Source organism: Oculina patagonica, unplaced genomic scaffold (genome assembly GCF_052425735.1).
Source record: "Oculina patagonica isolate OP01 unplaced genomic scaffold, crgOcupat unplaced386, whole genome shotgun sequence".
Lineage (NCBI taxonomy): Eukaryota > Metazoa > Cnidaria > Anthozoa > Scleractinia > Oculinidae > Oculina > Oculina patagonica.
In genome coordinates, this window is record NW_027558239.1 from 1 (window position 1) to 12,298 (window position 12,298).

Below are 12,298 nucleotides of genomic sequence, written 5' to 3' on the forward strand. Positions count from 1 at the left end.
CCCGGGGGGGGGGGCACTTCCTATAAATGGGCTAATGGGGATGTGCCGCTGGATGGGGTCGCATTTTCACGACTGGACTGACTATAATGGGGTCGCCATTTCAAGCATTTTTTTATAGGGTGACTAGAATGGGGTCACACTTTTCCGGGATTTTCAAAGTACGAAAGTTCTAGCAAGTTGTGATTTATGAACGGAAATATTCGCCGAAAAAAATGTTACCGTATTTATTGCTGTTGTTCAATATTTGACAAACAGCTCCCAGAAAGTGACTAAGTTGGGGTCGTAAAATTAAATTTACCCAAAAGTGACTAAGATGGGGTCTATAATTGGCCATAGAATATGACTATAATGGGGTAGGGGTTCTGAGAGGCCAAAAAGAATGATTTTAAAATTGCTTATTTTTAGGATAATTCCAACTTGTACATGGTTCTGGAGTTTGTTCTTGGAGGAGAAATGTTCTCTCATCTACGACGTATTGGAAGATTTAGGTAACAGGAAATGTTTTGGGCAAGAGCAGAGTGTAATTCCTCTGCCAGATCCTTTGATAGACTTATTAAGTACTCTTTTTTCTAAGGATACATAGATTTTAAAACATAGTATAACAACAAGCTCTGACACACCAGTTTGTAAAAAATTCATGTTTTTGGCTCAAAATTCTGCTCGGTACATATGTCCGCCAAGCCAAATTTACTTTTTTGTAATGCTGGTAACTGTAGGGTATATCTGATCACATGATACTGTTTTTGTAGCTCACGTGGCCACTAAAATTAACCCTGAGTTGTACTATTGTGAAAGAATGTTTTTAGTCAAAGCCAAGACAAGCTCATAGCACAGGCCATGGCTTTTCTCAGGAAAGGTTTTCCTAAGGAAGAAAATTTGGCCTGTGCTAACCCAAACAGTTGCTATAAGTTGTAGATATGAGCAAATTGTTCTCGAACTTTAGGGGCAGTGTGAGCTACAAGAAAATTGGATCATGCGAGCAGTATTTTTGAATCTGCAACATGAATTAGTCAGAAAAAAGCTTTTTCAACAGAGATCTGTCTGGAGTCAATTACATCATGGTTGCCATAGACATCAGTTTTCAAAATTCCCTGACATCTCACAGAAATATTATTGACCTGAAAAAGTTCTTCAGAGGTGCTATTATTTCAATTTTCTTTGACTTTTTCTTACCAAATTGTCAAATTTCCCCGGATTTAAAGTAAAATTCCCTGACATTCAAATATTTCTATTTTCCTTGGACGGTTCCTGACCTGTGGCAACCCTGAATATTGATTATGTTGGTTGACCTGTGCATGAAACTATTAATATGACTCTTGGTTGGGTTGTATGGCACATTCTCAACAGAAATAGTTTACCCTATGTGCTAAATACTCTTTGTAACTTCTGTTGCAGTGAAACGCATTCAAGATTCTATGCATCACAGATTGTGTTGGCTTTTGAGTACCTGCACTCTCTAGACCTTATATACAGGTAAATTGAAATATTTTAATATAAACTCTGCGGTTACTCTGGTACCATTCTTGATAATTATTAAATAATGCTTCTCTCTCAGGGATCTGAAACCAGAGAATCTTCTCATTGACGAGAAAGGATATTTAAAGGTAAACAAAGAAAATACAAATAAAACTGTTGAGTTTATTAAGTATTTTTTAGTGTGAAGTGAAAGCAACTTGAAACTACACTGCAAAAGTGGCCATTTAGACAACTACTGCAACAAAAATTATTTACACAGTGAATAATTATAATTCTTGTCACAAGGTCTGAAAATAAAAGGTATCAAAGGTTTGGATTGTATCTTACAGTCTTATTCACTAGAAATGAAGAATTTTTCAATTTTGCATTTAAAAAAGTCAAGGTATTATTTTTAGTATAAAATTGCGCCTTCATTTGCGTCTTTCCTTCCCTGTTGTCTTAAATACCCCCTCTAAAAAATAACCGCTAAAAGTAAATCATTTTGTGAGGGTTTATATTTGAGGTGCACATACTAACAGTAGTTTAAGGTTTATGTCATAATACATTCAAATATGTATTACAGGGATATTATAATGAATTTGTGGTATTTATTATTTTTTAGGTGACAGATTTTGGATTTGCTAAGAGAGTGAAGGGAAGAACATGGACTCTTTGTGGAACACCAGAATACCTTGCTCCAGAGATCATTCTTAGTAAGGTAAGTCAAACTGCAATCAGCGTCAAACTGGCTTAAAAGTTCATCTTCTTAGATACAAATGTGTTTGGTCTTTTGAAGGTGGCCGAATACCTTCCACTGAAGGACATTTTCCTTTCTGTTTCCTAACCACACATGAACAAGTTCCATATTTATTCTCCTACAAGGGGATCCCTAAGCTGCTATATACAAAGTAGACGGTATAAAAACTTAAGTGAATGTCAGTCTTTTTTTCTCTTCTCCGCTTTCTTATCAACCTTTCAGTGCTGTCCTTCATTTTTTTTCTGGACATGTTTTAGCCATATCGCAGTGCAATGTACGTGGTCAAAAACACTCAGGTCACTTTTCTTTGACCACGTTTTTACAAATCCAGTTAGATGTTACCAGCGAATGTCGCATATGACAGCGAGAAGGCTAGTTTTCACTCCATGTGCATAGAAAATGATTGATTGTAACTCAAGAGGCATATTCTTGAACTTTCCAGTCTTACTTCTGACCGGATTTATTAAAACCAGTTTATGGAAATTTTCACAGTTTTAAGCGCAAATTGCCGTAAACAAGTTTTTTTCTCACCAGAAAATATCTCCAAAGTAGACGATAAACTAAATTGGAACCGTAGTCGCCAGCCTGGCGACTAAAATTGAGAAGAAGGATTGAAAGCATGAGATAAATATAGCGACTAAAATTTTTCACTGGCGACCAAACTTGAGCAATCGGTGGCCAAATGGCCACTAAGGAAAAAAGTAAACTTGGAGGGTTGTTGAGTTTTTCTACTTTTGAGTTGTGACATATACTACGATTTCCAGTTGAGTAAGCACAAACAAAGTTTGGTGACGAGGTTTTGACGACAAAACGACATTGTTGTCAAGGGCAACTTGCTGTGTTTCCAATGGTAACAAATTTGCGTTTGTATCTGTCTTGCTCGACAATCTCTATGCTTAAATAAATACAAAAACTACAAATATTGTTAGCAACACTTTATTACGCTTTTAAATAAAAAAATATATACGCAGAGACAACGATAAAAGAAACAAATAATGAAATATATTATGCCTTAGCTGTTTTATATCAACGGTAACAGATCTGTGTTGAGAGTTGACGTTATGTTCAACGTGCTTCACTTTACCTTCATCGTTAGAGTTACTGTTCAACTGAAATTAAATTGTTTTCCAACTCCAGGTATTTTCTAGCAGCTTTAAGAATTCCTTCAGCTTTAAATATTATATCTTTCTCAAGTGCAAAGTGAATAACTCGCAAACTGAAATGAAGAACATTTGGCGCTTTGTAAAGCTGACAAAAGCTGACACCATTTCGGATCAAAATTTCAAAAAATTGCTCAATTAAAACTGACGCCATCTTGGATTGAAATTAGCCAATCAAAAAATTGCTCTGTTTCCCGAGAGGTTCTCCTTGTATAAAAGAACAATGGCAGTCAGTACCTGTAACAACAAGTTACCAATGGAAACAGAGAAAGTTGCCCTTGACAACAGTGCCATTGTAACGTTGAAACCTCGTCACCAAACTTTGTTTGTGCCTTACTCAACTGGAAATCGTAGTAATGGTTCTAACATTAAACTGTTTTGATGTTATGGTCAGTGGCTGTTGCTGATATTACATTGTTGTGATTACTTTTTAGGGTTATAACAAAGCTGTCGATTGGTGGGCTCTAGGTGTGCTCATTTATGAAATGGCTGCTGGTTATCCACCATTCTTTGCTGATCAGCCAATACAGATATACGAAAAGATTGTCTCAGGAAAGGTAAGAGAAAATTGACCTTGCTTTGAAACAGTTTTGTAGACATGGTGGAACTAACTTAAAAATGCTCAAGTTTGTTCAGTGTACTGTAGTTCTATGCTTCTATAATGCGATCTCATTTTATTCCTTGCCTGTTTAGGTGCGCTTCCCATCGCATTTCACAGCTGATCTGAAAGACCTGCTGCGCAACCTCCTACAAGTGGATCTGACAAAGCGATATGGAAATCTCAAGAATGGAGTTGGAGACATCCGAGGTCACAAATGGTTTAGTTCTACAGACTGGATAGCCATCTATCAACGAAAAGTATGTTGTACTATTTTAGTAATACTATCACTGTTATTAATCGGGCGGGGCCTGGGCCCGATTCATAATCTGCACGGAATTTTTTTTTTTTTGTCGGTAAATCGATCCAGACCCACGCGGCCCAGCCGGCTCTTCTGTCACGGTCACGCAAGATTTAATATTTTTAATAGAGATCAGCCGATCACTCGCATTTAACATGAACACTCTACTCTCTAAAATGTATTATTTTGTTCATTCCATATTTTACAAGAAGAGAGGGCTGAATATAATCACATAGCGAAAACAAAGACCGCTTGGACATGTCCAAGCTATTTAAAACTACCACTACGTCAGACCCATGTCACGCGATCTCTCGCTTGTAGCTATATAAATAATCATTCACCTATTTTCTGTTTGAATACTCTGCGCTCTGTTTGTGTGAAATATTTATTGTTGTGTTACTCAAGCGTTTGGCTCGGAGCGAGTACAAGTCGTACAATCTACCCGGAACGTGTTAAATATTGCAAAACGACGACTTATTTTCTGGATATCCCAATTTTTGTTTTGAGTTTACGGTATTTTGAGAATCGAAACGTTATCGAAACGTAAGTTGCAAGCTCAACAAGAATATGTCAAAGCACGGGATACATGTCATCGCGCCAGGGGAATTACCAAAAGCTTGTCGGAAGACGCTAAACGGAGAAACACAATGGGATGGCCTTAGTCTACTCTTTATTTTGGCGTGATTTGGCTTTCTTTTAAATGAACTGGTTTGGGTTTATTTAATTGAACATTCGGAACAAAATAAATATTTGCATGCGTAAGCAGGTATTTTTCCGGCTAGGCATGTGGTTTTAAAAAGCAAAAGATGGCGTGGTAAAGGAAATTCGTGTCACGTTCACTCCGTGACTAACGCAAACACGACTTGTGTGTTTCTCAAGTGACTGCTTTTCTAAAGATTTTTTTTACTGTGTGGTGCCGTGCCTTTAAGCCAAAGCACTGTAAGAGGTCAGGTGGTCAAACATTACCCGCACGATTATAAACTGCTTGCAGTTCTTGTTGCAAATACTTTCACCAGAAATCTGTGAATGTCAAGTTATTGCACCTGGTAACAAATCCTAGAGAATAAAATATTAATTTTAAAAAAACCATCAACTTTGACAGTTGTTCAGTACCGTAAACCTGCAATGCATGTAAAGGCCTTTGCACACATTGCATGTCTAATTAAATGAAGTCCTTTGAGGGCTTATTGTGTACTTGAACTTGAGGTAAAGTGACCTGGAGGTTAAAGTTACCCTTGTCAAATCAGTTCACTTTTCTGTGCATTTTAATAAGCATTTTGAGCTTTTCTGCGCACTAGGAATTATAGCTAAATGTACCCGTACTTTTCTGTATGGCGGATTGTGTAATAAGAAATCTTGCATTTAAAGTGTAGCAGCCTTTTGTGGTATAAACGTTTTCTTGTCTTTGCAGGTTGAAGCGCCATTTATTCCCAAGTGTAAAGGCCCTGGAGATCCCAGCAACTTTGACGATTACGAGGAAGAACCACTTCGCATTTCTACCTCGGAGAAGTGTGCAAAGGAATTTGCTGATTTCTGAAGAGTTATTCATTGACTTAAAACTATTATGTACTTTAAGTTATCCAAAAGTGTACAGTACTGTGACTTTAATATATCAAACATTCTTGGAGAGGAAAGAGCAGGCCCTTGATGGATGGGAGGACATTTTGGATGTCGTCTCTTTGCTTGCTACAGTCCTTACACGTTGTTCTAGAACTGCTTCATAAAGTCTTTTTATTTATATAAAACAACTCGATTATAGTAGATTTAGCAGAAAGAATTTTTAAGAGCAGGCATGTAAATGTTTTATTTGTAATTTATACATATATATAATTTGCAAATCCATATTTCTAGAACACAAGAATGCGTCATATTATCCAATTTTAGTTTCATGCAAGTGTTCATCATTTGTCATTCAATAAAGATCATTGTGCCTGCGATTTTAAACATCTGAGTAATTGTTTTATTGAACCGTTAGAAAAAACTTGGAAGCAAATTTTCACAGAGGCTAGAAAAGAATAAATTTATTTATTTGTAACACATTCTCAGCTCAAAGAAAAATCAGTGCAAAGTTTTTGTAAGTTTGTCTTCCAAAATGTTTTTCATCCAGAATGACCAATGTTCAGATTCTATACTTGTTGGTCAAAGCATGTTTGAAATGCCCCTTGGTTGTTTCTTAAAGTTCCGAAAATATATTGTTCTAAAGTTACACATGCCTTGTAAGTTTATTTATAATCTAGAGTATTAATCCAGGGCAATAAAATTTAAACAGTTAAATGAAGTAAACGTGATCTGTTTTGCTGTATTTCAGACCGTACTTCAAATAATGTGTCACAAAATTGACAGTTTCCTGCCTAGGCTTTTAAACTTGGAAAATACACATGACCAAATAGTGATTTCATTTAACCCGTGAAACACTATCTACCAGTCAGTGCGTAATAGTCAAAAATAAACAAAAGAAAACAATGGAATAAGTGTCTAATAGTATCAAAAAGTGTAATAACTATTTCACGGGTTTAGTGAAATCACTCTAGTCTTCCTCCAGATATGATAACCACTGATTGATAACAGTTTACCTTAAAATCTGATAATGATAAGTCCCATCCCCAGTAAAAGTCCCCCCACACTTGCAGATGCCAATGCATTCTTACAAAGGCTCCCCACCCCCTCCGAATATGATGGGCTTATAGCTATAGTAAGATTTACAGTCAAAACTGACACAGTCACCTCTCTATAGTCCCCACTATGGCCAGGATTTTTTGCTCCAACCTTACACCTATCCATGCTTTTTACACTACTTGAAACCTCCCTTAAAGGGACATGGTCAGCGTTCACGTTTTGAAAAAAGTCCACCTTAACCCGAAATCAAAATACGCGTAGAGAACCTTCAGAAATCTGCTTCAATCTTCTCAGTGTTTTTTTTTCTTCTAAATTTTCCCATTTAGTGAAACACTGAGAAGATTGAAGCAGATTTCTGAAGGTTTGTTTTGAAAAAAGTCCACAGTGGTCTTTTTCAAAACGTGAAAACTAGTGTCCAGGTCAGCGCGGTAAGAACGCTGACCATGTCCCTTTGAGCCGCCACCTCTTTACAATTGCCAGTTAATTCAGCCCTTGCATGGCCATTATAGAAGTTAAATTGTAGGTCATAACATTGGCAAGTAGGTCATTAAAATCATTCAAAATAAGCGCAACCATAACAGGTCTTATTCCATGGTTAAAACAGCCTTGACGGAAGCATAAGCGCAAGCAACGATCAAAATGATTCCAATTCTTGTGCTTGCGTCAAGGATGTTTTTAATGGGAATAAGAAATGTTATGCTTGTGTTGCTAGTGAAAACCAGGTTTAAAATATGCAATATAATTTTTGAAGCACGTTTTTACGAGGTTGTTTGCTTGTGCTAAAACCTGTTGACATTGTGGTTACGAGCGTTCTTCTGATTGGATAGTAGCCCCCACTGTTTAAAAAACTACCATTTCATTTCTGAGGAAACGAAACAAAAAAAAGGATTTTGCACCACCTTATCCTTTAACATGGTTGTTTACTTCCCATTTGCAGGGGGTGGGAAATTTTGCATAGTTGGTTTTTCTTATACCAGCCTGCTTTTTAAGAACCCTGGAGGAAAGAGGGTTGTTTGGGAATATGCAACATGCTGGAGACAACGACCATCTGGGAATCAGGCTGCATGGGTGTAAGCCTTTTTACAGGCTCCCAAGTGGAGCAGGGTGAAAAATAAGTTGGTGATCAAAGTCATGTCGCATCGCTCGCTTGTGTGTACAAGTGGGATTTTAATGTGTTCTGAATTCAGATCAGTAACAGGGATTTTATAACTAGACTGAGACACATTTAATTCAACACTGGACAAAACAGTGGTGCCCAGAAAGATCATTTTAAGATGACTTTAGATCAGAAATGGCAATTTGTTACCAGAATGGGAAGCTGTAAACGTCATACCAGACAATTTCTGGGTTGAAAAGTACTTGTGTGCACAGCTGTAAAATTGATAGCACATTACTGCGTTGAATATCCCATAACAGCAATGACAAAATTTTAATTTAAGTATGGTAAGGTAGGCAAAGTCTGCATTTCCATGCAGTTTTTGTAGCATGAAGCGGCTAGGAGTATTTCTACTCCCCCCCCCCCCCAACTGTCAACTGAAACCTGGAAGTTGTTGTTGTTTTTTTAATTATCTAATATTTTCATGACTGTATAGTCATCCATCTGTGTCTAGTCTCGCTTTCCCAGTCATGATCTTGGTTAGTCTCCCTCGTAGCCGTTTTTAGTGTCGTCACGCAACATTTGTGGAGGAATTTTTGTTGCGTGACGACACTAAAAACAGCTGCGAGGGAGACTAGATCTTGGTACAAGTAGTAACTGAATACAGCTGGGTTTGCAGGGATGGACTTGGGGATAAATTATGCAATTTTGATTCAAGTATCAACAACATTTTTTTCTTTAATACCATTAATGTGAATGAGCTTGCTACTTTATTTACAAAATATGATAACATTTCTATTTTTGTCCGGTGGTGACACCTCCATTTGGAACATGTCCATTTTCAGTTACTACAGGAGCTGCTGGTTGGTCGTCCTCTTGCCGTGCCTTTTTTATTGGTGCTTCTGTGTCCTGAGCCGCAGTACTACTACTCTCTTCTTCAGGCTTCCTCTAGGACAAACAGAAGGATAATACCAGTCAACTCTCTCTCAACAGATACCTCTATAAGACGGACACCTCTTTAAGACGGACACCTGGTGTTGGTCCCGTCCCTGCTTTTTTTCAGTCATTTTACTGTAACTTAACTCCCTATAAGATGGACACCTCTCTATAATGGACATTAGTTTGGGGCCTGTCCTGACGGTGTCCATTTAAAAAGAGAGTTGACTGTATACTCAAGTTAAGCCTATTTTTCATTAGCCTCCTTTTATGTACATTGTATTGTTTCAGCTTGTCACTCAATCTCACATGAAAGTAACTACAGGAGGGGAGGTTTCCATGGTTGCAAAAGGTGGTGCGATATTTGCTGAAAAAGTTTACTATTGTGTGGTTCCAGAAAATATCCATACCCCCCACGGAAGGGATTTGCCCTATGACCCCCCCACCCCTCCTGAAATTCCAATTTAGCTTCATACATTGCTTTAAATTTTTGGCTCTTTGAGACCCCCTCCCCTCCCCAGAATTTTCAGTCCCTTCTGTGGGGGGAGTATCTTAACATCAATAAGTAATAAAACATGCTTGGTTATGACAACAACACCTGAATAAAACTTATTTTAGCTCAGAAAATCAGCTAGAAAAGTCCATTTAAAGCAGAGTGAATTTGTACGCAAATTAACTCTTTCTTTATCAATGAGTTTCATAAAATAATTTATATTTTTTGTTAAATTGATGACTAAATCTGTTTAAGAGGATGGGTATTTTATTACTTACCTTTCTACGGATTGGTATCAGAGTGGCAGGCTGTTGAACTGGTATCTAAAAAGAAAACATAACGAATCAATTCCCGATTCCCTCTATAGCGCGCGCCTACAGGGAATCGGGTATTAAAAAATGGAGAAATGAGGCAAATTTATCATAGGCTGAACATATTATATTAAATCAATATTTTCTTACTGTGCTTGCAGGTACATCACTTTTGCCTTGTCCACTTGAACCAAAGCCCTCTTCTGTCGTTGACTCAGGCTTAAATAAAAATAATGTTACTTATCAACTCCTCAATACTTCCTCCTTTTTTTAGATTTTCACACAACTTATTATTTAGTTTTATCTGTCCGGGAGTCCTTTGGAATCCCACTTTCAATGGAAATTTTACCTATAACCTCACAACTTTTAAAACCCATGTGAATACATATAAGTGTATTCACAGTATAGATGTGCCCAACAAACTGTTAAGTTTCAAATTACAGACACCAGTTACTTTCAGACTTGTTTTTCCAACCAGCCCTGAATATCAAAATATTGACCCTTGGTGCCATAGTTAGGCAGATTTACATAAACAATGCTTTACATCTCACCTGAGTGGAAGCAGAATTCATCATCTCCTGGGCATCATCAACCTAATCCAGCAAAAAGAACAATTACTTTGTTACAAATACCTTTATTAACCACAAACCGAGACAAAATACAGTCCTTACAACACAGCTCCACCCTTACACCTTGCAAATGCCAAAAGCCGAGTTACAACAGATAAAAACAGCTGCAGATTCTTACAAAATTATTATTTCTAACTGTTAACCAAGGGTACAAACTTTACCTGGTTTCAGACCAAAATAGCAAAAAAATACCCAGTTTCTGACCAAAACAGCTCAAAAACCACACGCTTTAATGCCGCACATACCTAATAAGCTTTTATGAAGGAGTATTATGGCTCCCAGGCTCTAAGTATGTTCTAACCTACTTATGGGGGTTTCATTTATTAGTGCAGGTGGGGTGGGGTTGGCAAAATCACTGGAAGTGGCTTCCAATATTAACCACCCCCCTCCCCCCTTCCTTGGTTGGCAAAAATGTCACACCCTTCCCTGTACTTCATCCTGTTTATTTAGTGTTTATTTTTTGCCCATAATTTGCTGTAACCCCTCGTCCCCAATCTAGATGCTCAAAATAACTTCCCCCCCCCCACACACACACACAATCTTGCAACCCCCTCTCAGCCCATGCACTAATAAACGAAGCCCCCTTACCCTAGCTTTGATTTCTGGATACAGGTTCTGCAACTCTTCAAGTTCTTTTCTATCCACTACACAAGGATTGTCATCTGTGGCTTTGCCTTTCCCTTTGCTCTTGGACTCCGATTCTGCAATGCGAGCTTCTAACTTGGTAGTCTTGAGTTTTAAAACGTCTAACGCTTTACTGAAGAACTCCTTTGCTTTGGAGTAATTTGGTTGTAAGCTGTAAGCCAGACCCATGTTATAGGCTCTTTAGAAACAGTTAAGGAAAAGATTAATAAATGTTTGATTTCTACTAATAACACACTGGCATTAGTAAGGACTGCATTTAGCCCTTTTACCTGTCTCAATCAGGATTCGTCTGTTATTTTTACCTCGATTACAGTGCCACTATTCCGACATAGGCCAGCCGACAAAATTCTGTGCAAACTGACGAATGAAATTTTTGGATGTTAACAATACATTCCCAATGAACTTAACAAGCTGTTAACTACAGGAGCAATAAATTTGTGATCATTTTTGTGGTTTGAACACTCAAATGATAGCACTATTGGTCAATTATTTGTAAAAATTTGCTTGGGTGGCCTTGGTTGGAATCAAGAATTTACCACATAGTTGCTTTCTTTTCATCAACCTAATGACAGAAAAGAGCCGAAATTGAAAATAACGACTCACAAAAGCATTCGAACACGCTTATTATCATCTTGACCTGATTCCGTTGTCACTAAGCTAAGTCATGATATTTTGACTCCCTGGCAATAATTAGTGAAGTTTCTGCCACACCTTATGCTTATTTCTAATGCACCCCCCAATAAGCAGCCCCCAGGGGGGTACTTGCAGTATACATGACGGGGAGGTCCGACGTATTTTTTTGGGTTGAAAATTTACACCCTCAGTATTTTTTTGGGTCAAGAGATCTGTCATGTATTTTTTTAGGTCTTAAAGTCTGTTCGATTGAATAAATCAGTAACAAGGTGCTAGGTCTTGTACTTTTAGGGGTAAAAAAAAAATTTTGACGCCAGGTATTTTTTTGGGTGTAAAATTTCAGGCTCATGTATTTTTTTGGGTTCCCAATATGAAGCTCCGTCGGACACCCCCCCCCCCGTCATGTATACTGCAAGTACCCCCCCTGGGAAGCAGCCATCCTCTATTAGTGGCCACTTACCATTACCCAAAGGAAGCTACCTAATAGGGGTTTGACTGTAATTTGATTGTAGAGAAGGATACGTTTCTGCAATAAGTCTATCATCAGGTTCTAAGTGCTTCAGTTGAAGATCAAGACACTTTTGAAATTCCCCTGCTGCATCCACAAATTGTTCTTGAACCAAGAAACAAGAAGTTAGTAACAGTTAGGTGTACCTGTGTCGAAACCT

At 37.8% G+C, this 12,298-nt stretch overlaps 2 protein-coding genes across 2 annotated transcripts; one reads left to right on the forward strand and one right to left on the reverse strand.

Annotated features, from left to right (window-relative positions):
* Nucleotides 1-373: 373 nt before the first annotated feature.
* Nucleotides 374-6,801, forward strand: LOC144640615 (cAMP-dependent protein kinase catalytic subunit). Its single transcript, XM_078499711.1, has 7 exons — nucleotides 374-488; nucleotides 1,396-1,473; nucleotides 1,556-1,604; nucleotides 2,078-2,173; nucleotides 3,807-3,929; nucleotides 4,066-4,230; nucleotides 5,683-6,801. Exons 1-7 carry the CDS (start codon nucleotides 424-426, stop codon nucleotides 5,806-5,808), a joined length of 702 nt encoding a protein of 233 aa, XP_078355837.1. The 5' UTR covers nucleotides 374-423; the 3' UTR covers nucleotides 5,809-6,801.
* Nucleotides 6,802-8,701: 1,900 nt separating this feature from the next.
* On the reverse strand, nucleotides 8,702-12,247 carry LOC144640616 (uncharacterized). Its single transcript, XM_078499712.1, has 6 exons — nucleotides 12,153-12,247; nucleotides 10,941-11,175; nucleotides 10,275-10,316; nucleotides 9,874-9,942; nucleotides 9,691-9,735; nucleotides 8,702-8,931 (listed from the first exon to the last, which is right to left on the reverse strand). Exons 2-6 carry the CDS (start codon nucleotides 11,163-11,165, stop codon nucleotides 8,779-8,781), a joined length of 534 nt encoding a protein of 177 aa, XP_078355838.1. The 5' UTR covers nucleotides 11,166-11,175; nucleotides 12,153-12,247; the 3' UTR covers nucleotides 8,702-8,778.
* Between the last annotated feature and the right edge of the window lie 51 nt (nucleotides 12,248-12,298).